The sequence below is a fragment of the Daldinia loculata genome, assembly GCF_022478755.1.
Source record: "Daldinia loculata strain CBS 113971 unplaced genomic scaffold F4817scaffold_56, whole genome shotgun sequence".
Taxonomy (NCBI): domain Eukaryota; kingdom Fungi; phylum Ascomycota; class Sordariomycetes; order Xylariales; family Hypoxylaceae; genus Daldinia; species Daldinia loculata.
Genome location: NW_026054910.1, coordinates 18,330 through 42,888, shown reverse-complemented (window position 1 = coordinate 42,888; position 24,559 = coordinate 18,330). Strand labels below are relative to the sequence as shown.

The following is a 24,559-nucleotide window of genomic DNA, read 5'->3' as shown; positions in this document are numbered from 1 at the left end:
TGGTACGCAATTGTCTCTACGTCTTCATATCCTACCTAGTTATAAAATCAAAAAGCTGGTTGAAGAGATTCTTGTTATACTTTCTCTACACCTTCTTGCTCAGTAGGTACCTATTTAGACCCTACTAAGATCGATCGGTAATATCTATTTCGCCCTGAACTAAGCATCCCAGGGTAACTCTAGCGTATGCCTCGTGCCTCAAAGACCAGACTTGATAATATCCGCAGCCATTTCCGCAACTCCATACACCGCTGCCTGCGTACCTGCGTGAGGAACTATAGGGATAATGCTGGCGTCACAGACGCGCAGGTTCGAACAACCGTAAACACGTAATTCGGGACTAACAACACCACCCATATCCCGCGGCATCATTGAACAAGTACCAGTAAAGTGGATAGCTCCCACAGCGGTGTCACGAGCGTACCTGCGCGCATTATCCAGATCCTCAAGCGAGAACACCGGGTTGCGTTTACCATCTGATTTGATGTGGCTAGCCAGTGGCTCTGTAGAGACCAGTGACTCTACGAATCGTAGGTGATGTGCTAGAACCTCCAGATCGAGAGGGTGCGTAAGGTATTTAGGGTCGGTGACGGGAGATGCCGAACTGGATACAGATTCGATATGTACTGAGCCTCGCGAGAGTGGATGATCGAGGAGTAGGGCGATCGTGAAATAGTTTTCTTCGTCCTGAGATCGAGGCATAGATGCCCCTGATCCATCGGGGTTGGTTCTAGCAAAGCCATGTATCGAGAGATAAGTGCAAGAAGCCTCTGTTTGTGAAAGGAGCACAGAGCGCACGAATGATTCGTGCTTCTTCGTAAACGCCTCTGGTACCTTGCCCGTGTGAGTCTCTGAGCCTAGTGTCTCTAGGAATTTCGAGATAGTTTTTGCTCCGCTTCCAGTTTTGATACCAGGGAATGGAAGATATGCAGCATGATTAGGACCACTTCTAGACAAAGGCCCAGTGTGGTTAGAGTAGGCTTCGATAGCGGCCGCAAGGGCATCTGGGTCTCCCTGCGCAAGTTTGTCCACTGTCTCGAAGCCCTCTTCGTCTAGAACCTGGAAGTTAATATAACACATAGGATGATTTTGTAGGTTTTCGCCAACGCATGGGTTGTCGATAACAACATCGATGCCAAGTGACTCCAGCAAGGCTTTGTCGCCTACGCCCGAAAGCTCGAGTAGTTTAGGCGAATTGATGGCTCCAGCCGTAATCAATATTTCCTTTCGTGCGGTCACGGTCTGTAGTTTCCCTTCTTTAGTATACTGAATTCCAGTTGCGGTTACTTTGTCGCCTTTCTCAAAAATAATCTTTTCTACCAAGGTGCAGGACCACAGAGTTAGGTTCGGCCGATTTACTGCTGGCTCAAAGTATGCATTTCCAGAAAAGCTCCTTTGCTTCGTAGAACTGCATATGGAATCAGGAATTGTAACACCGCCGTATACTTGGTCAGAAAAGGGATCGTTGGCCGTCGGGAATCCAAGCGCACTTAGGGTGTCTCTCCAAACTTGTGGCCAGCCATTATCTTCATCAGGAAATGCTAATTGAAGCGGGCCACTCCCCTTTATCTCTTTAGATGGAAGAACCGCACTATATGCTCTCTTTAGAGCTTTGGAGAAGTTTGACCATTCCCATCCTGGGTTCCCTAAGTCCGCCCATGCATCAACATCTGCTTTGGACGTCTCGATAAACATAAGGCCATTCAGAGCACTTGATCCGCCAACAAGGCGTCCTTGAGGAAAGTTGATTTCACGGCCTCCAAGTCCCTCCTTATTTGAAATGTGAGATAGTGTACCGAAAAGTGCATGGGGTTAGCCACATACCTGAGGGGCCGTCTTGAAGTTCCACGATGTTCCAGAGCCAAGTAATTTCGGCCACATAGAAGGACTCTTTACCATAGGGTCGTCCCTCATATCTTCACCAGCCTCAATCACAAGTACACTGGTGTTCGGATCTTCAGAAAGATGCGCAGCAAGGACAAGGCCTGCCAGGCCTCCCCCAACAATAATATAGTCGTAGCTGTCAGAAGCCATTAGATGTATAATACTAGTACGATCGTGTTTTTCTGGACGAAGGGGGTAAGGTATTGCTAAAAGTGAAAGCGTTGAATAATACCTACTTATGTTAAATTTGAAATGATAACAGCTCGGCAGGGATTAGGGAGTGTAATGCTGGATCGGAGGTTCCGGAACCAAAGCAAAGAACCTCGGGTATGTAGTAGAAGCCGTGTAGCCAACCACTATTGCAGAAGATGATTACTTTATCACGAAGTGGAGCAAGAAACACGGAGACAACAAGGAATTTCAATCCCAACTATTGAAGCTTGAGCTATACATACTGAAGGTATCCCTTGTTCTCGACGTCTCATCTATAATCCTACCTAATATGCTTTGCAGATAGGGCGTATTTGACGATTCTTTGAGTTTTCGTCTATTGCGATGACCTAGAATTGATTAGGATATATTCTATTTATTCGTTACTAAGACTTTAACCTAAGTTGAGTAGACTTTGTAGAAGAAAGTCGTTTAACTTACACTAACATATTCACTAACAGAGGTAGGTACCTAGATACTAAGCCTATTGGTAAATTTAAACTACTTAGAATAAGAGAGGTGCCAAAGGCTTGGAATATCTGTCTACGTGATTCGAAATTTGCATACAAATACTCGTAAATGAAAGATCTCGTATGAGTTTTATGCGTACCTAGCCACCTAAGGCTTACACATTCTAAGGACTTGCAATATGATAGATATAGAGACGCAAGCTAGGCATATGGAAAAGAAATTAATGGGTTGGTTCAAATCGACGAGGGACTAATAAATTCAGCTTTACCCAATCCTGAGCATGGTTTATCAAGGCCATACGGCCAGATTCTTCCAGCGGAAGCTTATTCTATGATTACTAACAGTAAAGCAATTATTTACGCTGATTTCTGCTCCCTTAATAGCCAATTCAAATAACCAACCCATCTATTAACATGAATATCTAAAATACATCTCCTTTTGCCAAATATAGTATGTTAGATGTTAAGTATGCGATAGTAATAAAAATGATAAATGTTAAAAAATAATAGAAAAATATGTAATACTGTATGGAAATATGTACTTATTTCAAAACCCATAACTCTATGATGCATATTCGCTTAAAGTATTATGGGCCGTTCTTGGGCTCGTTCTCGGTAGGCTGGTCGTTCACGGAAGCCTCCTGGACGTCCTCTGAAGGTTTCGTCCCTGGCTGCTTTAAGGAAAGCCAGTCCATGAAAATGGGCCCAATGATGGACAGAGCGCTAACGGCAACAGCGACGTAAAATGTTTGCGTGAGGGCATCGTTGTACGCTTCTAATACGGCAGGCAACTGCTCGGGCGAGACAGTATCCCTCAGTGCGGTGGCACCACCCCTAATAACAGAAGCGGATCCGACTTCGGGGGCTCGGATAACTAGATTCTTGATCAGCTGGTTTTGAAAGATGTTCTGGGCCACAGCCAGGAAGATAGACGAAGATAGCGACTGCGTGAAGGTTAAAATCGAGATAGCCATAGGCATATCAGCCATAGGGACGGCAACCTGGGCAACGAGCATGACGTTCTGGGCGCCTAGACCCGCACCAGCCGCAACTATTATCTGGTACCCAAACCAATATCCGATGGTAGAATCAACCTTGAGAGTACTGAGAAGGCTAGCTCCAACCGCAGTGATGGCCGAAGAAGCAATGAGCAACGGTGTATACAAGCCCAACACGGTGGCAAGACCTCCACCAATAATGGAAAAGACAACGAGACCAAGGATGCTGGGTAAGTTATCAATGCCAGATTGAGTAGCTGAAACTCCCTTCACTGCCTGGAACCAGATCGGGAGGTAGTAGGAAAAGATGAAGAGAGCAGCGCCCATGCACACACCATACCACACAGCGCCGATGATATTCTTGTTCTTTAGGACTCGCAAGGGAACGGTGGCTCGGTCATTCTGCCAGAGTTCGACGATCCAGAAGATGATAGCAAGGACACCAAATACGACAAATAACGCGATAATTCGGCCATCGCTCCAAGAATATGTTGCACCACCCCATTGCAAGGCAAGGAGAAGGCAGATGACAGAAGGGATCAGGAAGAAGCTGCCGGGAAGATCGAACTGCTTAACCTGTTCCTTGAAGGGCAAACCGGGTTGCGCTGGTGGCTTGTCTGGTAAAAAGAGAATGAGGAACAGAATGGTAAGACCGCCAAGAGGAAGGTTAATGTAGAAACACCACCGCCATGTTACATGGTCGGTAAAAGCACCTCCCAAACTACCGCCAAAGTCAGAATGCGTGAACAAAATTTTTGCAAAAGAGTAAAGTTGCTAACATAGGACCAGCCACGCTGGCGATACCGTGCATACTCGACAAGAAACCGGTGTAAATGGGTCGCAGTCTCAGGGGTATATTAGTTGCCAAAATAATGATAGCCCCCGCAAAGATACCGGCGGCACCCAAACCAGAGACAGTTCGCCCAACGATCAGGACAGCTGAAGACGGAGAAACGGCGGCGATGAGGGAGCCAATCTCGAAAACGAAGACGGCCACCAAAAACACCCATTTCACGGAGTACATGACGTAAAATTTACCGAACATCAACTGTAGTGCGCAGACAGCGAATAGGTACGAACTCCCATACCAAGCAACATCATCTAGGGAGTTGAAATCGTTGGTGATTCGGGGGATGGCGGTGGCGAGAATGGTACTGTCCTAAGGAGAGTCAGGAGACTACGGCGTAAACACATACGCCTCCCAGCGATGACGACTTACCAAGGACACGACGAGCATGGCCATGCAAAGGGCGATTAACAGGAGGACCAATTTCCAGAAGGCAGGATACTGCTGGTCGGCATCGGCGGCAGCAGCATCGACGGTGGGTTCGCTATTTTCCACTTCTTGCTTTTCAACATCCTGCACTTCTTGAGGGCGCGATTGCACGGGGGCTTCTTGGCTGTTCATTTTTTTCTAGAATTGCAGAATCGTTGGCGATGGAATGTACCGACACCGCGGTAGCGGCAGAAGAAGCGGGCGTATCGTCTGGAGGTCGCATCGCGGGCAGTGATGTAGTAAAGCAAGAGAGTGTAAGTAGTCGAATTTCTACATGTCAGCTTGGTGTGATAGATTCAAAACCCAGAATCATAACTTTGGGCTGCTTCGACTTTTAAGAATATCTCATACGGGATCCACTACGGGACCCTTTACGGGACCCCTTACGGCATCACTCACGGCGTAGTGAGTCACGCCGGGGATCTGAGAAGATCGTTCAAACACGGGGCTGTGTGCCGTTCTCTTGTTGGAGGTCGATACGGCATAAAATGAAAGATGTTGGAATTCCAATGGCACGTCTTGTCGCGCAAACCCGATTGGCCAATAGAAAGTCTCCCTACTAAATTTACTCAAACTTACCCTGAAATGGTTACGGCCCGTGCCGCTAACCTGCAGCTAGTGCTCTCCTAATTTAAGCATACATTTGGAACTTTTCCAGGTACTTTAGGTACTTAAGTATTGAATTAAGGACCCTGCCGAGATTTACGACATTTGCATACACGATATACTCCATAGACAAAAATATGAGATTATTTTATTGTATATAATTCGTATATATTTGCTCTATTACTTAATGCCAGCCGTTCTTGGCCATCATTAGTGCGTAGTATAGCCAAGCAGACCCGGCCCCCGGAGGCCGAGGGCACCGGCAAACGGCGTTTGCGTAATAAGTAACGTAACATAAAAGGGGCAGTATATTAACCCAAATGAAGACCCTAATAACTAAACAAATTATAGACTACACTAGGTAGGAAAATAATAATTATGAGGATGTATCCTCCGCTTGCGAATTAAGAAAACGGGTTAGAAATATTATTTTAATGACATTGATAGTTAATGGTAAGTTGAAGAGAGGTAGCCTTACCAACGCCACACTGCATGTTCCCGAATGATAAGTGACACTGCATCTAGAACCAATGATATGAGGAATATGATGTTGCGAGTCCTAAACCCCGAGTGTCCGATAACTACCTAGGAGAGGGAATTGCCACGAAATATTCATCCCATTGTGATCTTAATACTAAGCAGTGGCGAACAAACTTTGACTATCAATATCTCAAGATGGCTATTAACCAATCTTTAAACACTATTATTCCAGTCATTGATATTTCTGGTTATCTGGCTGGTGATTTGCCTCGAACGGCCGAAATTGCAAACGAATTGAACGCCGCGTGTTGCGCCCCTGGATTTTTCCAGATCGTTGGCCACGATATCCCTCCCGAGTTGCGAACTCGTCTCTTCGACAAGGTTACCCAATTTTACGATCTTCCTATAACCAAGAAGTCGGCATTGAGTCGTAGTCTTTCGGTTAATGGCGCACGGGGTTACGAGGCCGTTGGGGCTGTGACATTAGAGGGTGACTTCGTAGATCAAAAAGAGGGATTCATGATAGGCCCTGAAAATCCGCCCGGAAGGTTCCTCCAAGGTCCGAACTTATGGCCAGAAGAAAGGGATTGTCCAGGATTTCGCTCCACGATGGAGGAGTATTTCGCCTCTGTGCGAAGCCTCAGCGTAAAGATGTTTCGACTACTAGCATTAAGCCTTCATCTCGACGAATACTGCTTTGATGCTTTTGTAAATAGTCGAGATTGTCAGAAATGAACCCGGCGTATTTGCTGTCTGATAAGTGCTAACCCCTTAACCATATCAGCGATCTCGATGTGCCGCGCACACAGATATCCTCGAGGTACGATTGAATCGGCAAAACACTTTCGAGGAACCGGTGCCCATACGGACTTCGGTGCCATGACATTACTACTACAGGACGATAGTAAGAGCTCTATCCTACATTTATTTCTTAGGTGCTAACAGTTTAGTTGGTGGCTTGGAAGTCTTCCACCGGCCCAGCAGCACATGGCACCCCGTACCGTACGTCCAAGACGCGTATATTGTCAACATCGGCGATATGATGGAACAATGGACGAATGGCCGATACATGTCTACTTTGCACCGCGTGATTACACCGATTTCGAACAAGGACAGATATAGTGTAGTGTTATTCAATGAAGGCTTGTTAGATCAAGTGATCGAATGCATTCCAACATGTATCGAACCCGGCGAGACTCCTCTATATGGCCCTACAACGGTAGAAGCACACTTGCGAAACCGATACGGGCATACCTATGAGGAAGCCGAAAGAAACTAGTAACAAGTATTGAACTAGAACGGCGGCTACGGTCTGACAACCCTGCCGTATTCGATTCATATTTACCTGGTACGGTCCTTGAAAAACAATACGTTTTGGCTCACAAGTTTGCAAGTTGAGCATTTGGGAATCTGTGAGACAGATCTTAGGTGTGTTTGGAGTCGGTACTGCATCTGGAGCTCTCCTTCAAGCAACCAGTTTTCGCCAAGGGGACAAAGCACTGATATAGACCTACATCCAGAGATTGGGTTTTCTGTTAATCGTCTGTTCTGTTAAAATCTCCGCTCGTAGTCTACTATCCTGCTCCGTTACCTTCCTCGGTCACTATATATTTCTAAGAATTTGATATATGATAGGTAATTATATCGATATTTCGGCTATCTGGAAGACGATGGAGAGGCCACCTACACCTAGGATATACACTTGAGCACCCATGCGGGTTGGATATGCGTATATACGGCACCTAATACGAGAAATACCATGACTACTCCCGTGGAATAAGCCGCACTGGTATATCCTCAGGCGGTGTGAGTGTAACGGGCGAATCACCACTACGAAGAAGAGCTGTCCTGAGTACGCGAGCAGCTTTAGTGACATCGTTGTCCGCGATCTCGAGCCTGTGGCGGCGGAGTAGTCGCGAGATAAGAGAAACATATTCGACACGCGCAAAGCTACGGCCGAGACATGCACGCGGACCCTCCCCAAACGTTAGAAAAGTGCCCTTTCGGTTCCCTGGAATGGCGGTGGTACCATTGCGGATCTCAGTTTCCTGTGCCGCTGTTAGCGGCTTGCATGGATCAAACGAGTGCGGATCTGCCACAAGCCATCGTCGGGGCTCGATGATCTCCGGGCTTGGCCACACGGAGGGATCGTAATGGATGGCGGGCGTGTTAGTGATGTAGCTCGTCTTTCCGGGAAGAGTGTAGCCTGATAATTGCTGGGGTTCAAAGGCGACCCGTGCCAATGTTGGCACGATTGGGAAAATACGCATCACCTCGTACTGCATATTGTTAACTAAGAGACCACTTAGACTGCGGCGAGAGAGATATACCATGAAGGCAACAAGATAGCGGAATCGTGGGAAGTCTTCGGCATGCGATAGATTTAAACGGCCTTCCTTTGCTGCTTGGGCATAGACGGTGTCGATCTCCTCGATCAAACGTTCTTGAAGTTCCTTGTGGGCAATCAACACGAGCATGGTAAACAAAGTCGTGTTTGCTGTTGTGTCATAACCTGTATTGCTTTAATATACTTATACCTTACAGACTTGATGGTACATACCAGCGATGAGGAAAATATAGGCATTGCCCCTAATCTCCTCGTTTGTTAAAGTGGAACGGCCGATCGACTCAATATGCTTCTTATCATTTTCGGCGGCCATATTCGAGCGTAAGATGGCAGTGATCAAGGTCTCGCGTTGCGCCTCGGTACTGTCTTCCAGTAGCTTCTCTTGTGCCTCGGCTACTAGTTCATCAATGTAGCTGTCGACCTCGTTGGCACACTGATATGCGATAGGCCATGGAGACCAACGCAGTAGCCAGCGCGGTAGAAGTAAGATATGAGGCAGATACATGGTAACGTTGGTCATGGCATCAACTAGTGAGTATTGGTGGGCCCCTGAAAGTTTACTGGGCTGGTTTTCGCTGTCCCCTTGGGCTTGGCGCCCGAAACCGACTAATAACATGGTATTCATGGTCAAGGAATAAATGCGCTCCTTGTTGCTGCTACCTGGCTTCCATGTCGCCATCGTCATATCGACCTGTCGCGAAGTCTCGTCCCACACCAGCTGCGCTACTGAATCTGCCCCCAGCGGTGGCAGCATGATGCCCAGGTGAAACTTCCAGAGGTCACCCTCAGCCATAGATATGTTGCGGCCAAATGGCGCGAGTATTTCTAGAATACCTAGGTTAGACCTCGGAGGCAAAAGAGAATAGAATATGAAGGATACTGAGTGGTGAGCCTTACTCATCTTTTCAGGAGGCTTGATAACTGCCTTCCGGCGCATAAATAGCTGCGAGACCATATCTGGATCACTAACGTAACATATTAATCTACTGGGCGTGACAAGTAAGAAACAATCCCCAAACTCGAGCGTTGCTCGCCTCCGGTCCTCATACTGCCAGTCAATAATCATAAAGCGTGCCCAACGTGGCCACCCCTCACCCTTGTGCAGATACTCTTTGTACCACCATCGTAGAAGCGTATTGGTGACCCAGGCAAAAGGATCGTGTTCGCTCACTAAGGACCATGTGTAAGGAAGTCTAGATCGCTGAGCTTCTCGAAGGTTATTGAGGAAGCGTATACATGCATGGACTATCAGGACCCCTATGGCAGTAATAGCGACGACCAAGTAAGCGGTAAGCATGGCGGGCCGCTTGGGAGCATTCCTATATTCAGTATTGTTAATGAATTACCTTAGTTAACCAACCAAGCCGGGCTCTCTTTAGCTATGACCTTTCAAACTAGATGCAGGTTAGGAAGAGGTTTCTTAAATTTTCATGTATTAGGTATGCTGAAGTTTTTTTCGTCACACCATATAATCACTATTCTCACTGACAGGTAGTCTGTACCTTAGCTGAACCACTAAACGAGCAGAAGGGGTGGTATGGTGGCGTTCGTGTGAGACCTGGAATGTGAGTAGTTACCGCCCAATACGACGAAACGTGTTAAAGCCGCAACTGGCTATATTAGATTAATTCGATAAGGATATAGCTTAATTAGTATCGCATACACCCCCAAGCTTCCATATTAGTCTTATTTAGACCTCGCATATTTATGTTTAAGGAAATATATCGACATAGCGTTGGAAGGTCGGGTGGTTATTACTATAGACTACCTAGAAAAGCTACCTAAGGTATAATGTATATGGATATAAATTTAGGCGAACATTGGTTGTATATTAAGTAGACTTAAATCGGGATAGAGGAAAATAATGGTTCTGCTAACTGTCATATACCGTTGTTTGAATTCCTCTAGGGATATTTAAGTACCTAAAGTATCTTGAATAGTATCTTGGTATACAACAGTACTTTATTTCTGTCATGTGAATATCCGGTATCAAAGACAACGGTTGGTTCATCGTTTGACTTTATTATTCTAGACCTTTAAGAAAATATCAGTTGGTGATTTTGCTTAAAATAGTTCCTTATTATCGATAGAACGCGTATAATTAAGTCCCTTCTGACTAGAAGAAGTAAGTGTAAGCCGATATTTTTATTATTGAGTAGCTCCGCACGCGAAACTGCTCGGGTCGCTAAGGAGATCTAATAGATACAGCTCTTATCATCATACGGCATCGGAGTATAGAAGCACGCAATCGCACTATCATTTCAAGGATATAGACCAGAGAGCTGGATTGATGTGACGGTGGGGGAGGGGAAGTACTACTAACCCCTATCCCGCGGAGCGTGCCCCACTTCCACCCGGGGAGAGAGCGACGGGGAGAATTCGATATTGCAACTTAATATCATGCTTGTTTTATTTTTATGATTTCTATCGATGATTTTGACCCCAAGCTTACAAGGCGCGGCTGATTCATCATGGAAGAACAGCAGACTAACACAGAAGACACATCGCCATCTACCGGCGGGCAGTCCCAGTCTTCACAAAGAGTAGACTCGAGTGCTCCTGAACGATCCCTTATCGTTCACTCCCAGACACATAACTCGGGGTTCTTTTCTAGGTTTCGATATCACTTGTTTGCAGCTGGATTTGCATTCCTGCTTGGTCCCCTCGCATTTATATGGCCAAGTCAATCCTCTATTGATCCGACAAACTACGTAGAGCGGACAAGGAGAGTCTTGAAGACAACGCCGTAGGTTCTGGCCTATTCCTAATTTGGAACTATTGCTGAATTATACCTTTACAACTATAGCTTAATTGATGGTCATAATGATTTACCCTGGCAATTGCGCATAGAGTTGCACAATCGCATATATGATGGCCGAGTTGACTTAAATAAAAGACTCCTGGGCCATACTGACCTTCAGAGAATGCGAACAGGAATGGTGGGGGGTCAGTTCTGGAGTGTGTATGTGCATTGTGATGTTCACCAGCAACACTTTGAAGATCCATCTGTAAGTTACATTTAAAATAATTGCAACTTGACACTTAGCTACTAGATGCTGAGACAGACGGACAGTGGATCGTAAGAGATACTCTGGAGCAAATTGATGTCACCAGAAGGTTCATCGACGAGCACCTCCAGGATCTCCAGTACTGTGATACGGCGGCCTGCGCTCGTAAAGCTTTCAAGTCAGGCCGCATCTCTAGCATGATCGGCATTGAAGGCGGCCACCAGGTTGGGGGCAGTATTGCTAGCATACGGCAGATGTACAATCTTGGAGCACGTTATATTACCCTCACTCATAACTGCGATAATTCGTTCGCGACTTCAGCTTCTACTGTGGCCGCTGGAGGATCCGACGATGGGCTCTCCAAATTAGGGCATGAGGCTATCAAGGAGATGAATCGGTTAGGCATGATGGTAGATCTATCGCATGTGTCTCACCAGACGATGAGAGATGTGCTGAGTGTAGCACGAGCACCAGTCATCTTTTCGCATTCAGGGGCTTACAGTGTAACTCCACATCTTCGGAACGTACCCGACGACGTTCTCCGAACGGTAAAGCGCAACGGAGGCATTGTCATGGCCGTATTCGTCAATCGTTTCCTCAAGATGAAAGACCCAGACCAGGCGACTATTCACGATGTTGTAGATCACATATTTCACATTGCGAAGGTATGCGGCTGGGACTGCATCGGTGTAGGCAGCGATTTTTCGGGAACCCCTTATGTACCCATCGGCCTGGAAGATGTATCAAAATTCCCCGATCTCGTTCAAATTCTAATGGAACGTGGCGCGACCGATGAGCAGATCCGCCTATTTGCAGGAGAGAATATTCTCCGCGTTTGGTCAAGGATCGAGCAGAGAGCGCGCGAGATACAAGCTACAGGGGAGAAGCCTGTAGAGGAAGAATATGAAGGGAGGGAGTGGCATAAAGGATTAAAAGACTCGCCTTGGATGTTGAGAGGGAGTAGACAAAAGGCTATCGAGGCTGGCGCCGCGGATAAGCCGTACATGTTCAACGTAGATGGAGAGGGGAAGCATAATCCAGCAGTCAAGGGTGTATAGACCACCCAAGGTAAATAGATCAAGGGTAATATTGGAAAATATTAGAAAGTGATATTTACTTACCTGTCGATATGGTAAATGTATGTGTGAACTACGATACCACCCTACGTCTACATGCAGCGCACCTCAAATTTAGACGACGTCTCTCTCACGTGGTATACGCATCGCTTATTTTCCCATCTACCTCCAATCCCTTCAGTCGGGTTTATGATTCTTGTAATCGTCATCGTTCTCCACAATGGCGTTATTTGGCTAGCTGGGGGTTATAGACTATCGCAGCTGCGTAGGACTACAAGCACGGCATGCTAGACCCATCTGCCTGGATACCCCATTCCTTGCCGACGTTGGTTTCTGCTCGGCAGGGGTGAGCCGAAGATGGTACCATATTTCGTACGCACATGCCTCGAGCTTATGTCCGTCGTGAACTTGAGGGGCTAGTTGATTAAAAGAGATTCGAGATATGGAGTTTCACCTAATTCTAGAGTGACTATACCGGAGGAATAATGGCATGATACGAAGATTGAGGATGTCGTGATTGTGGAGTTGTACTGCGCAAGTCCTGCTCTAAGATAGACGAAGAGAAATGACAACCTACCTAGGTAACATATCTAACTCCTATAGTCTTGACAAGATACTACCCTTAGGAGGGGTACATCTGTAAGTTATCATGCCCACCTTATTCATCTCGCAAGTCTGGATTAGATGTAATAGTATTCTATCAACTTCACTCACGGGGTATACTTGACTACACCATCGGCTTCATCCCTTTTCAAGATGCCACTCTTAGAAATATTGCCTCTCTATATTGTTAAATCTCTCCAATATATTATCTCCTTACCAATCATAGGACTAGTTATTTACCTCATTCAAAATGAAATCATTCGATATCGCAGTAGGATAAAGAATCTCCCCGGGCCTCGCGGATGGCCCATCGTTGGGAATCTTTTCCAAGTACATAAAATACTTTATCATCCTCGTAACCTGTGTCTGACTAACAACATAGTAGCATTCCGATGTAATACCTGCGGAAACATACCGAAGATGGTCTTTCAAGTACGGTCCGGTATTCCAGATCCAGCTCGGCAACACTACCGCAGTTGTTATCAACTCCGCGCGGGCAGCTAAGCAATTGTTCCTCGGGCAGAGCCATGCGATGAACTCGCGGCCGACATTTTATGTGTTCCACAAGAAAGTTAGTAAGGCCGTGACGAGCATTGGGACCAGCCCTTGGGACGAGAGTTGTAAGCGGAGGAGAAAGTTGGCTGCAGGGGCAATGAATAGGACCCGCGTGGATACATACGGGCCGCTCCTGGACCTAGAGGCGCGCGAGTTCCTCAAGGACCTATATTCGGCATGCCGGGATGGTACTGTTGAGATCGACTTCCGGCCCGCCGTGAAGCGCTTCTCGCTAAACTTGAGCCTGACACTGAATTATGGGACGCGTGTGTCGAGCGTCAAATCTCTAACCGACGACCCGCTCCTATCTGAGATCATCTACGTCGAAGGCGAGATCTCCAAGCTCCGCGACACTGGCAAGAACTACGCCAACTACATCCCTTTACTGCGGTATTGGGAGCCCCTGGCGCAGTTTCTAGGGCTTGATGCGCAGCCAAAAAACCACGCGGCGGATATCGGACGTCGCCGATTAGAGTATAATGATATCCTCTTGGAAAAGCTGAAGGATGAAGTGCAGAGGGGTGAAGATAAGCCGTGCATTCAGGGGGCCGTGCTCAGAGATCCGGAATCTGCGACAGTAACGAGGGAAGAGCTGATTAGCGTTAGCTTGAGCATGATGGCGGTATGTCCTCTATCATCTTATATTTTAACTACCCTAAAGCAGTAACTTATACTTTGATATCAAATAGGGGGCTGACTCGAACCAACCTACCCTCTCATGGGCCTGCTTGCTTCTCGCGCACCGACCAGACATACAAGAAAAGGCTTATTCCGCAATCAGAGATGCAGGGGTCCTCAGCTTACCATCAAACGCATATGCTTCTACGAAAGTCGAGTACATCGACGCCTTAACGAAGGAAATCTCACGATACTTCGTAGTATTGAAGCTAGCCCTCCCCAAGGCCACTTACACCGATGTGACTTGGGAGCGTGCCACGATTCCGGCTAATACAATGGTTTTCCTAAACTCCTGGGCTTGTAATCGAGGTACGTCTTAAATCTTCTCCCCACGACATAAACTTGACTGTCCGCTTGAAACTAAGTTCCCCCATTCCAGATCCGGAACTCTTCACTGAACCAGAAACGTTTATCCCCGAGCGCTGGCTGCAAAATTCTTCTGAAGTACACGCCCACCAATTCGCATTTGGAATCGGCGGGCGGATGTGCGTCGCATCGCATTTGGCTCACAATGCTTTATATACGGTGTTCTTGCATCTAATTGCGCATTTCCGTATCCTGCCAGCTGAAGGAGAAACAATAGAGGCAATTGATCCGATTAAGGGGTTAAAAGGCATGGCCTTTGTCGGTACCCCACGCGGGTGGCGCGCTAGATTTATCCCAAGGGGAGGAGAAAAGCTTGCAACTTGGTTAGAAAGTCCCGATGGTTCATGATAGGAAATGGCGAGCCGTGGCTATAAGATTGGCAGCCAATTGGAAAGTTGTACTTTATTTAGAACATTTAGGGATGTGGATGAAGACTCGGAAATTACGCCCAAGTTACTGTATATCAATCTTCATATTGCAAGTGACTTAGCACATGCCCCTTTTCAGGCAATAGTAACAGCTGTATCATCAAGACATTCTAAAACATTTTAATAGGCAGCAGGTACAACGCCTAACCGTCCTCCATCCGTCACCAGCACGTTTCCATTGATGTAGGCGCCAGCCTTGCTCACCAAGAACAGGATCGCGCCAGCAATGTCTTCCTGATCACCAAGTCTCTGCTCAGGAACAACACTCTTGGGCCACTCCTGAGTTGGTCGGTTTTGGAGCAGAGGCTCGGTCATTTCGCTTGGGTAGACTGTCGTATAACTTGTGTTAGCAACCTAAGAAGGTATTAGCTACCTATGAAAGGGACAGCTTACATCCTGGAGCGATGACATTGGATCGAATGCCATATGGCACAAGAGCGGTTGCCAACTGCTTCATCATATGGACCACTCCGGCCTTAGAGCTTCCGTAAGCGTATCCAGCAGCAGGGATTCTGTTGTATGCACCAATGCTGGACGTGGCTATAACCTGGCTCTTCTGCTTCAGATTTCCACGCTTGTTGCCCTCGTCAAGAAGCTCTAGGAATGCAGCGACGGTGAAAAACACGCCTGTAGAGTTTACAGCATATGTGTTATTGAATTCAGCCGTGTCCCAGCCGAAGACGAAGTTGCGGAAGTCCGAAATGCTGGGGTTTTGCGGCAATGCGCCCATAGTAGGGCCTGGTACACCAGAATTTGCTACCACAACATTGACATATCCTACTGCTGACTTGATCTCGGCGACGGCCCGTTCAAGGTCGGCCTTGTTAGACACATCGCCTTGGATTATGCGAATGTTTCCATGTTTCTATACCAACGCAAGTAATAGGTAGGAAAGTTAATAATGCATCTGGGAGCTGTAATGTTTGATGAGGCAACGTACAGCAGTGGCAGCAGCTTTCTCTAAGGTCTCCTTGCGGCGGCCAATAACGTAGACAATCGCACCGTTGCTCTCAAGGGCATTTACCATCATGAGACCAATACCTATATTTTATGTTCAGTTAATTCACTTATAGATAAGCGGGCACGAGCCAACCTACCGCTTCCCCCGCCCGTTACAACGACGACCAATCCTTTGACTCCGAAGAGATCATTGGGTTCTACTGAGGGAGAGGCCATTGTTTTAGATAATATTCAATATTCTTAATTTTGGTGTTTGAAAAGTGTAGTATTAATTATGAAGTGGCTCTTGTAATTGTTGTTGAACGTGAGATATTTGAAGGTAAACAACGGAAGGAGAGCTGAAAAGACGAGGACATTACTGGGAGGTAGGTACCTACCTAATCTAAACCCTAGTGTCGTCTGGCCCATATATATAGGATTTCTCACTGCAGGTGCTTACCTACATTGACGTACATAGGTACATGTATTTTGTTGTTACTTACCTGAGAAGGAGTCTAATCATCCCTCCTTTCCATTAATCATTTTGTAGTTAGCACCAAATCGAAATCGGAATCTTAGATGTAATAACTTTAACGTGTTCTGCTACGATTTCAGTTATTCTTCACTTATACCCCGCAGCATCGTGTCAATGCCTGGACATCCGTTGCGGGCAGAATGCAACGCCAGATCAGGATAGGAACCCGGCCTACGATACGACTTAATGCCAACAGCCATGGACTGACATGGACTACCCGGGACCCATTCAAGATGGCACATTGCAAAGATCCGGCTATTTACGTTCATAAAACTCTTTTCGCGAACTCCTAGCTGAGCTGTGATGAATCATCCACTGATGCATCATGTTTCGCTTCAGTAGTGAGCTTCTCATCGTCGCCTTCGCTTGGCTCTTCTGCTATGTCGCATGTCAAAGCGACAATCTAGGCCTCAAGAATGGTTATATCACCATTAAAACTGCCAATTTCAATGCTAAGGTTGTTCGCGATGCGCAAGTACTCGCGTCGCTGAGTCCGGTAGGAAATTCATTTGACTTTCTGCCCTTTGACTTAATTTCGGCTCGGGCTGGAAATGGCCAATATCATTGGGGTGATATTACATACCGTTATCGCGAAGATAATGATGGTCCGTGGATCGACGGCGACTCTGCCGCTTCCCGGAAGGCCGTCACCACCCGCAAGGCCGGGACAGGAGTCCTAGCTTCTTCAGGTCTGGCACCGACACTTCCCGGCGGGGGACCTTTAAATGTGACTCGTGAATGGCTCGATGTCTCCGGTGACCTGGGTCTACGTTTCACAATCGAGAACTCGGGAGCGTCTCCCGTTGAGATAGGCAGTTTGGGGTTTCCCGCTGAGTTCAACAGCATTTTTACAAATCGTGCCGCAGGCGATACGCAGCGTCTGTGTTCACTATCTGACCCATATGTCGGCTTGCACGCGGGTTACATCCGCGTCAGCCCTGTTCGCGGAACCGGCGCCGCGCTTGTCGTGACACCACTTGGGGATACTCCGTTGGAAGCATACCGTAATCTGGCCGAACCTTCTTATCAGGCTACAGCCTACGGAAGCCAGACCTTCGAGGGATTCTATGAGTGGCAAGTCCTTAGCCGCGCATGGGCCGAGAAAGAATGGGCAGGTGTGCAATCGTGGAATGCGCCTTCGTCAAAAATCCTCCAACCTGGCCAAACAGTACAGTTTGGAGTACGCTTTTCCGTGGCTAAAGGTGGCATCCGTGACATTGATGAAACTGTGCGAAAAACCGGCACCCCCGTAGCTTATGGTGTTCCTGGGTACATCATCCCAAGAGGATCAACGTCGCAACTTTTCCTGGACGCCGAGTCGAATCCGATATCTTTTTCCAGCGAACCCGTAGAGTCCTTGGCCTTCAGCCAGCTCTCATCGGGCTCATACGGTATAACTCCGTCCCCAACCTTTTGGGGCCGCTCAAGGCTCACTATCGACTACGAGGATGGAAAGACCCAAACGATACATTACTACGTCACTAAGTCTGGCACAGATTCCATCAGAGATCTAGGACGGTTCCTTACAACTAAGCAGTGGTTTAATGACACATCCGACCCTTTTGGTCGTGCTCCTTCGGTTATGAGTTATGACTACGAGGCTAGTTCTATCGTAACTCAAGACTCGCGAGTCTGGATCGCCGGACTCAGTGACGAAGGAGGCGTAGGCGCATACCTCGCTGCGATGGTGAAGCAGGTTATCCAGCCGGACCCTGAGGAGGTATCAAAGCTCGAGATGTTCATTGACAAGGTTCTCTGGGGCACTATCCAGACGAAGGATTTCGGTGTCCGGAAGAGCATATTCTACTACGAGCCTTCAGTCGTTCCAAAATACACCTACAATTCCGCTTTTGATTGGTCTAGCTGGACGTCATGGAACAAGGACGCGGCCTATGCAATCGATCGGGCCTACGACTACGTTCATGTTGCAGCAGCCTATTGGTCGTTATACCTCGTGGCACGGGCCTACCCCGAGATAGTAAAGAGCCATGATTGGAAATGGTATATCAACCAGGCTTATAGCACCGTCATACGCGGGATGCAGTCCGACGTTGTATATAATCAGCTTGGACTAATGGGTGAGACAGTATTCGGGGAGATCCTTACCGATCTTACTCGGGAAGGGCTAACTACGCAGGTTAACACGCTCATCAAAGCCATGAGATCAAGGGCTGCACAATGGGATTCTGAAGAAGTTCCTTACGGAAGCGAGATGGCCTGGGACTCCACCGGCCAAGAAGGAGTTTACTACTGGACCAAGTGAGCAATTTCTCTCTATACTTAACTACTTAACCTAAGATCACACTAATAAAAGTTACCAGATATTTTGGCTTCTCAAACACAGCAACAAAAACAGTAAATAGCGTTCTGGGTTATATGCCTACGATTCCCCACTGGGGATGGAACGGGAATGCCCGCAGATACTGGGATAATATCTACGGTGGCAAACTCAAGCGCATCGAGCGGCAAATCCACCATTACGGATCAGGCCTCAACTCTCTAGTTCTACTCTCGGCCTTCCGCACCAATCCCTCAGATACGTACCTCCTTCAGGTCGGCTACGGTGGCGCCAGTGGACCCCTATCCAACATCAACGAAGCTGGATTCGCGTCTGCGTCCTTCCACTCCTGGCCCGATACCTTGAAGTGGGACGGTTACAGCGGAGACTACGGCCCCGGGTTTCTGGGGTTGGTTCTCGGCTCCGGCACGTACGTCGCGCAGCACGCCAGCTTTGGACTCCTTGCGTATGGCGGTGTGCTGGAAAGCACCGATAACAAAGTCAACGTGCAGACTAACGGCCCTGTGACCCGACGTGTCTTCATTGGGCCACTGGGTGTGACGATCAATGCGGATGCGGGCAGTATAAGCAGTTTCAGCTACGAAAGCTCCTCGGGTGCTATTTCCGTCGTACTAACGCAGCTTTCCGGTGCACCAAAGGCGGCGGCGGCGGTTCTGTGGATCGACAAGAGTGGAGACTCGGCCTCTTACCGCATATCGAGCCCCGAGGCGACTAGTGAGCGATCGGGATGGCGGATCCCGCTGACAGCTAATGGTGATGTGATTGTTGAGTTGACGAGGAGCTAGGTGAGTATATACTATGTATTTGATATATAGGTACCTGGTAAATACAATATACTTTGATCTCTTTAATCTGACCGTTGAAGAAAAATTTCAGATGATTTTTAAGACCCTGTTAAAGAGTTAGTAACGCTATTCAGATATAATGGAGTTACTTTATTGTAGTGTAAGAAGAATGTTAGGGCGATGCCCTTATTACGTTGCTATAAAGACGTGATTTTAGCTGCGTTGTAAAATGGGGGGTATGCATTTTTCAACAGACAGGTTGGTGATTCTCGGGCTTACCATTCCAATACTATACTACGATTATCACATATGCGATCGAGACAGTCCAAATACGATTATATGTACTCAGTTCGATACACGGATCGATTCATCCACGTCTATTAACAACGCCATTTTTGCGTCTAACGTACAGTGGTATCAGTCAGCCGTGCTCGCCCATTTTATTCACTCATTTATTCCTCTGCACCCTCCGGCCCCGGGCCTTGTCGCCCCATCTGGCGCGCCTTGAGCATTTCATCGCAAAGTAGGAGATTAGACGCGATACTTGATGAAGAGGCTACGCAGTTCCTCAGTACTCTGAATGAATCGTAGACACCCTCCAAAGTAGGGTCCATGGGCTGGCCAAGCACTAGATCCAATCCGACAACGTTGCCATCTGCGTGCTCGTCTTGGAGCGAAGCAACTATGGCAGGGTTAGTATAGGTAAACTTAATTATGAATGGTAAGTGTAATACATACGTGCATCTTGAATATCGTGGCCCGCATTCGCAGCGAGCGTCTTGGGGATGATTAAGAGCGCATCTGCGAACGCGTCAACACCCCACTTGGCCTTGCCCTTAACCGTCTTCTTGAAGGCGTCGCTCTTCAGGTGAGCGGCACAAGCGACCTGGTAAGCACCGCCACCGGGAACGACGCTCTTGTCCACGATCATATTGTACACGCTTCGCAGGCCATCTCGAACCGCGTCCGTAATCTGTGTGATGGTGTGGGCGTTCGGGCCCTTGATCATCAGCGTTACGGATTTGGGATCCTTCACTTCCTCAATGAAAGTGTATTTCTCCTCGCCCAGCTGCTGTTCATACACCAAGCCAGCCCAGCCGAGCACGTCAGGGGACAAATCCTCCACACTGTTCTGCGCGACACCGCCGCAGATAAGCTGTAATCTCTCCATGTTCCTCCTCTTGGCTCTTCGCAGAGCCAAAATGCCGTTTTTGGCTAGCACATCTAATGAAAGCGGGTCGATACCCTTCTGGTTCACGATGACGAAGCTCTTCTTGGGGTCGTTCCCGCAAACCTCCTTCTTCAAGTCCACAATCTTCTTGAGCTTAGCATCGACGAATCGGCGTTCGCTCTCGACCAGTTTGTCGCGCTGTTCCGCGCTAGAATAGAAGAAACTCGAGTTGATTTCCGACTTCTCGTACTCCAAGCTGACGTTCATGGTCAGGATGAACGCATTTTCCAGTCTCTTAGGCATATCAGGATGTCTGGCACCGTGGTCCAAGACTAAACCGCGGATGAGTTGGGTATCTGAAGCGGTACGGTGCTGCATCTTCATGATTTCCACCATATGTAGATCCGGCTTCGCAGGTGCTTCGTAAATGGCGAGGACGGCGTCAACGATATCGGGGGTCAGCTTCTTAGCAAGGCTCGCGTTGAGTTTGGTAGATAGAGACGTCCGAGCGACGGAGAGGAGGAGTTCCCTGTCAACCTCTTTCGGGAGCTTAAAGGAGTCCAAAAACTATGACGACAATTAAGTATACGGATTGTGCAAAATGAATATGGCAGCATACCTTCAATGCCTCATTCTTCGCGATCTCGAAGCCCTCTGTTATGATTCGAGGGTGTAAGCCTTCGGCGATATATCTGTCTGCTTGCTTTAGAAGCTCTCCCACCAACAAGACTACTGATGTCGTTCCATCTCCGCAAATATCATCTTGCGCTGTCGCGGCTCGAGCAATCATAACTGCGGTCGGATTCTGTATTTGCATTTCTCTCAATAGGACGTTTCCATCCTTTGTCAGTTTGATCTATTCGGTAAAGGTCAGCTTGGTGTCGTATATTTTATATGGCGTCAAGACAGCTCGTACCTGTCCAGAACCATCGACAAGCCTGTCATAACACGTTAGCAGCTACTTTTTTAAATCAAGTAAGAATTATACATACATCTTAATGGTTCCTAGAGGACCTAAGTTGGACTTCAGAACATCTTGTAGACCTTCGCCCGCGCTGATGTTGACTCGAAGAGCTTCACCCCGCCGCTTGCCTAGAAGTCAATATAACTGTTTCGTACGTATGTAAGAATGTTGTTTGATAAAACGTACCCGAGATTCGGCCTTGGGATTTAGGAGCTGAGCGGCAGACATTATAACCCGACGTAATGGAACTTGCTGTATAAAAGTGCCGTGTTCAGGTAGAAATTTGTGGTTATCGTCGTCGAGGGGCACACAGCGTTATTGGGAGATGAGAGATGGGAGCTTGAAGCGGGTCAAGAAAGCACCGACAACTTTTTTTTCTTGTACGAAGTACGGAATAGCCTTATTTCTTAGTACAAGGTACATGCGCACGCCCAATATGAAATAATCCGTTTTATGACAGCCTTGCCCCACGTGGTACATAGATACGTATGGTACCCATATGTATATAGGTGGGGTAAGATACCAGCCGTTGTAGCTGAGACCCCACCTGTCATGACCCCTTTCCAAGTATCATAATACGCGATATCATTCTATCCGTTTCAGCTTCAATTCTCTTACAAGGGAAGGGGACTTTTAATATAAATTCATCATTGGACTACCTGATTTAACACAACGCATAGCAAAGATCACCATTAAACATTAACCCTCGAGGAAATCACCGCATCTCCAATCTCCAATCTGAGGCCACGGTCAACGGTATTTATTCGGCCTCGGTCCAATCCCCTGGGCCCTCAACCCTCTTAACCGTCCCGCGTACGTAGAAGTCGGTGTCACTCAGCTTCGGTGCCAAGCAGGTAATCTTAGGTATACTGAGTCTTACGGCCATCATAGATATTGTATGCCAGAACCATACCTCAACGGTTAGAAACGACCTCCAATCCATCATAACCCCTTCTATTGTCCCAGTGATTTGGCCGATCTAGAATTTGCTCTGGGACCGGTGTAGGCGTTCTGTCGAAAACAATAACCGGTCGGATCTCGGGCATCTTAGCAATTAGTTTGCGTATGATATCGTGCTCTCTGTTCAATGCTCGTCGTCGGCCCTTGTAGCCGAATACGACGTCGGTAAACAGTTCCGACTCGAATTGTTCTTTCTTAGGTACTCTCAATTGTGAGAAAAGCCACTGCTCTTCAAACAAGAACTTCAGGTCGCGATTCCATTCGCCGTGGAGGTGTTTCAGCAAACACGAGGGGCGTCTATGAGCTATGTGGCGTAGTAAATCCATCCTGTCTCTATAACCCCCGCGGACGGCATCGAATACAGGACGTAGAATCGCAGGGAGCCTTTTATCATCTAATCCCACGACGCCAACATGGCCTTCCTCACCGTAGGCATCGTGCTCTTTATCCCAGCTGACACCTCTGCACTTGATAGTCAACATCGCGAGATCGATGGAACGAACACCATCGAAGTATCCTGACTGTATAGCCCACTTAAAGGCTTTACTTGGCAGCCTGCCGCGATACTGGTCTTCAACTGTTTCAAGAACGTTGAGGATCACGGTAGCGCCACCCATACACTTTCTCCATCCATGCCATCCTTTGAAGATATGAATACTTGGGATGTAAATTGAATCTCGCCTGGGGTCAAACCATTCGCAGTGGATTGGCTGGTCAAACCCACAGAAGCGCAAACCTATGCCCCACTTCGAGGCAATCATCTTAGATTCGCGACAAACTAAAGATAGTTCTGGAATGCCGAACGAAGGATAACGGCCGGAGTGATCCTTCAAATAATCAATCTTTGAGTGGAGGTAGATAACTTTGCCTTGTGGCACTACAATAACAAAAGTTAGTAATAATTTAATTTAATAATGGTTTAAGAGATTTCATATGCGCATGGGATAAAGGGGGACACTAAAGAAGAAAATATCGGTAAACATAAAAGATGAAAGGGAAAGTTAAACTCTCAATGTTAGGTATTACATACTATCCAATTCCCAAATTTCTGCGCGGATTTCATAAGGGAGAAAGGGGAAGAGATGGAAGGATTTGTGTATTTTTTGTTCCTTCGCCTCTACACGTCTCTTTTCTATAACCCATTGGGGAGTTATCACTGGTGTGAGGTTTGTAAGTTCCAGCTGCTGTTCAAGGGGATTGAAGAGATGGGCGCTTTCAGGGGGAAAGTCGCGTTTGCTGGAATATGTTCCATCAGCATTCTTTTGGGGCCTATTGCCAATGATTACAACCCTTGGCCTTTTGTTTAGACGCATCTTATGTGAAGGGTGCATCCTATACGGTAGAAACAATATCGGTTAGCTGACGGCATAGTTTCTCTCGTGTTTTGTTCACAACCATTTCAAGCCTAACAATGTACCATTTACGAGACTTACTTGTTAAAGACAGGAAAATGGAAAACAATATTGTAAGTAATAGAAGGTGCTGATAAAAATAGACGCGTGAGAGAATTAGTTAAACCGAAATCAGTAATAGAAACCGCTGTATAGGTTTCTGAAAGGCCCTAATGACAACTGTTTAAGGTGGATGAATGATTGACAAAAGGTTGGCGCCGGTCAAATAAAGATGAGGGCTGTTGGAAGATTTTGACTTGCTGATATAGAGATAAATAGTGTGCGTGGGTGAACGCAGCACCCAGCACCCAGCAGAGTTTTTGCCTAACGTGTCTAGACTTAGAGGGTCCGAGTATTAAACAGTAAATCACAAAGATAGGAAGGTGAAGATTAGTAGTAGATCAGCTTTGCTCTCAACCAAACTATTTATTGGGGGGGGGGGGGGGGGGGGGTGGTTGGGGGTTTGTGTTGGGGGGTTGTTGGGGTGTTGGTTGGTTTGAGTTTTGATGTTTTTTTTTTTTTTGAGTAAA

The 24,559-nt window shown here is 47.2% G+C and overlaps 10 protein-coding genes across 10 annotated transcripts; 4 read left to right on the top strand and 6 right to left on the bottom strand.

The window, feature by feature from the left end:
- Positions 1–10: 10 nt before the first annotated feature.
- F4817DRAFT_347875 (putative GMC oxidoreductase) lies at positions 11–2,118 on the bottom strand. The gene is made up of 2 exons (XM_049304610.1): positions 1,825–2,118; positions 11–1,770 (listed from the first exon to the last, which is right to left on the bottom strand). The coding sequence occupies exons 1-2, from the start codon at positions 2,032–2,034 to the stop codon at positions 199–201; spliced, it is 1,782 nt and encodes a 593-aa protein (XP_049155760.1). The 5' UTR covers positions 2,035–2,118; the 3' UTR covers positions 11–198.
- A 673-nt stretch (positions 2,119–2,791) lies between these two features.
- F4817DRAFT_347874 (MFS transporter) lies at positions 2,792–5,306 on the bottom strand. Its single transcript, XM_049304609.1, has 3 exons — positions 4,782–5,306; positions 4,342–4,721; positions 2,792–4,283 (listed from the first exon to the last, which is right to left on the bottom strand). Exons 1-3 carry the CDS (start codon positions 4,968–4,970, stop codon positions 3,152–3,154), a joined length of 1,701 nt encoding a protein of 566 aa, XP_049155759.1. The 5' UTR covers positions 4,971–5,306; the 3' UTR covers positions 2,792–3,151.
- Positions 5,307–6,119: 813 nt separating this feature from the next.
- F4817DRAFT_319178 (putative gibberellin 20 oxidase) lies at positions 6,120–7,203 on the top strand (the record flags this gene model as incomplete). Its single annotated transcript, XM_049301023.1, has 3 exons — positions 6,120–6,648; positions 6,709–6,828; positions 6,875–7,203. The coding sequence occupies 3 exons, from the start codon at positions 6,120–6,122 to the stop codon at positions 7,201–7,203; spliced, it is 978 nt and encodes a 325-aa protein (XP_049155758.1).
- Positions 7,204–7,445: 242 nt separating this feature from the next.
- F4817DRAFT_229451 (cytochrome P450) lies at positions 7,446–9,660 on the bottom strand. Its single transcript, XM_049298900.1, has 4 exons — positions 9,169–9,660; positions 8,485–9,096; positions 8,255–8,436; positions 7,446–8,203 (listed from the first exon to the last, which is right to left on the bottom strand). The coding sequence occupies exons 1-4, from the start codon at positions 9,566–9,568 to the stop codon at positions 7,688–7,690; spliced, it is 1,710 nt and encodes a 569-aa protein (XP_049155757.1). The 5' UTR covers positions 9,569–9,660; the 3' UTR covers positions 7,446–7,687.
- A 667-nt stretch (positions 9,661–10,327) lies between these two features.
- Positions 10,328–12,470, top strand: F4817DRAFT_347865 (membrane dipeptidase-domain-containing protein). Its single transcript, XM_049304608.1, has 4 exons — positions 10,328–10,396; positions 10,474–11,017; positions 11,078–11,279; positions 11,345–12,470. Exons 2-4 carry the CDS (start codon positions 10,743–10,745, stop codon positions 12,335–12,337), a joined length of 1,470 nt encoding a protein of 489 aa, XP_049155756.1. The 5' UTR covers positions 10,328–10,396; positions 10,474–10,742; the 3' UTR covers positions 12,338–12,470.
- A 634-nt stretch (positions 12,471–13,104) lies between these two features.
- Positions 13,105–15,131, top strand: F4817DRAFT_367889 (cytochrome P450). The gene is made up of 4 exons (XM_049307183.1): positions 13,105–13,288; positions 13,344–14,135; positions 14,203–14,500; positions 14,571–15,131. Exons 1-4 carry the CDS (start codon positions 13,112–13,114, stop codon positions 14,903–14,905), a joined length of 1,602 nt encoding a protein of 533 aa, XP_049155755.1. The 5' UTR covers positions 13,105–13,111; the 3' UTR covers positions 14,906–15,131.
- F4817DRAFT_347863 (NAD(P)-binding protein) lies at positions 14,919–16,315 on the bottom strand. Its single transcript, XM_049304607.1, has 4 exons — positions 16,083–16,315; positions 15,926–16,026; positions 15,379–15,850; positions 14,919–15,314 (listed from the first exon to the last, which is right to left on the bottom strand). Exons 1-4 carry the CDS (start codon positions 16,159–16,161, stop codon positions 15,106–15,108), a joined length of 861 nt encoding a protein of 286 aa, XP_049155754.1. The 5' UTR covers positions 16,162–16,315; the 3' UTR covers positions 14,919–15,105.
- On the top strand, positions 16,123–19,609 carry F4817DRAFT_347861 (uncharacterized protein). The gene is made up of 3 exons (XM_049304606.1): positions 16,123–16,142; positions 16,323–18,718; positions 18,781–19,609. Exons 2-3 carry the CDS (start codon positions 16,785–16,787, stop codon positions 19,541–19,543), a joined length of 2,697 nt encoding a protein of 898 aa, XP_049155753.1. The 5' UTR covers positions 16,123–16,142; positions 16,323–16,784; the 3' UTR covers positions 19,544–19,609.
- A 264-nt stretch (positions 19,610–19,873) lies between these two features.
- F4817DRAFT_347860 (chaperonin Cpn60/TCP-1 family) lies at positions 19,874–22,055 on the bottom strand. The gene is made up of 6 exons (XM_049304605.1): positions 21,865–22,055; positions 21,707–21,801; positions 21,631–21,652; positions 21,334–21,570; positions 20,282–21,281; positions 19,874–20,225 (listed from the first exon to the last, which is right to left on the bottom strand). The coding sequence occupies exons 1-6, from the start codon at positions 21,904–21,906 to the stop codon at positions 19,996–19,998; spliced, it is 1,626 nt and encodes a 541-aa protein (XP_049155752.1). The 5' UTR covers positions 21,907–22,055; the 3' UTR covers positions 19,874–19,995.
- A 210-nt stretch (positions 22,056–22,265) lies between these two features.
- On the bottom strand, positions 22,266–23,904 carry F4817DRAFT_347857 (uncharacterized protein). Its single transcript, XM_049304604.1, has 3 exons — positions 23,669–23,904; positions 22,592–23,515; positions 22,266–22,537 (listed from the first exon to the last, which is right to left on the bottom strand). Coding segments are annotated over exons 1-2 (924 nt in total). The 5' UTR covers positions 23,670–23,904; the 3' UTR covers positions 22,266–22,537; position 22,592.
- Positions 23,905–24,559: the final 655 nt, after the last annotated feature.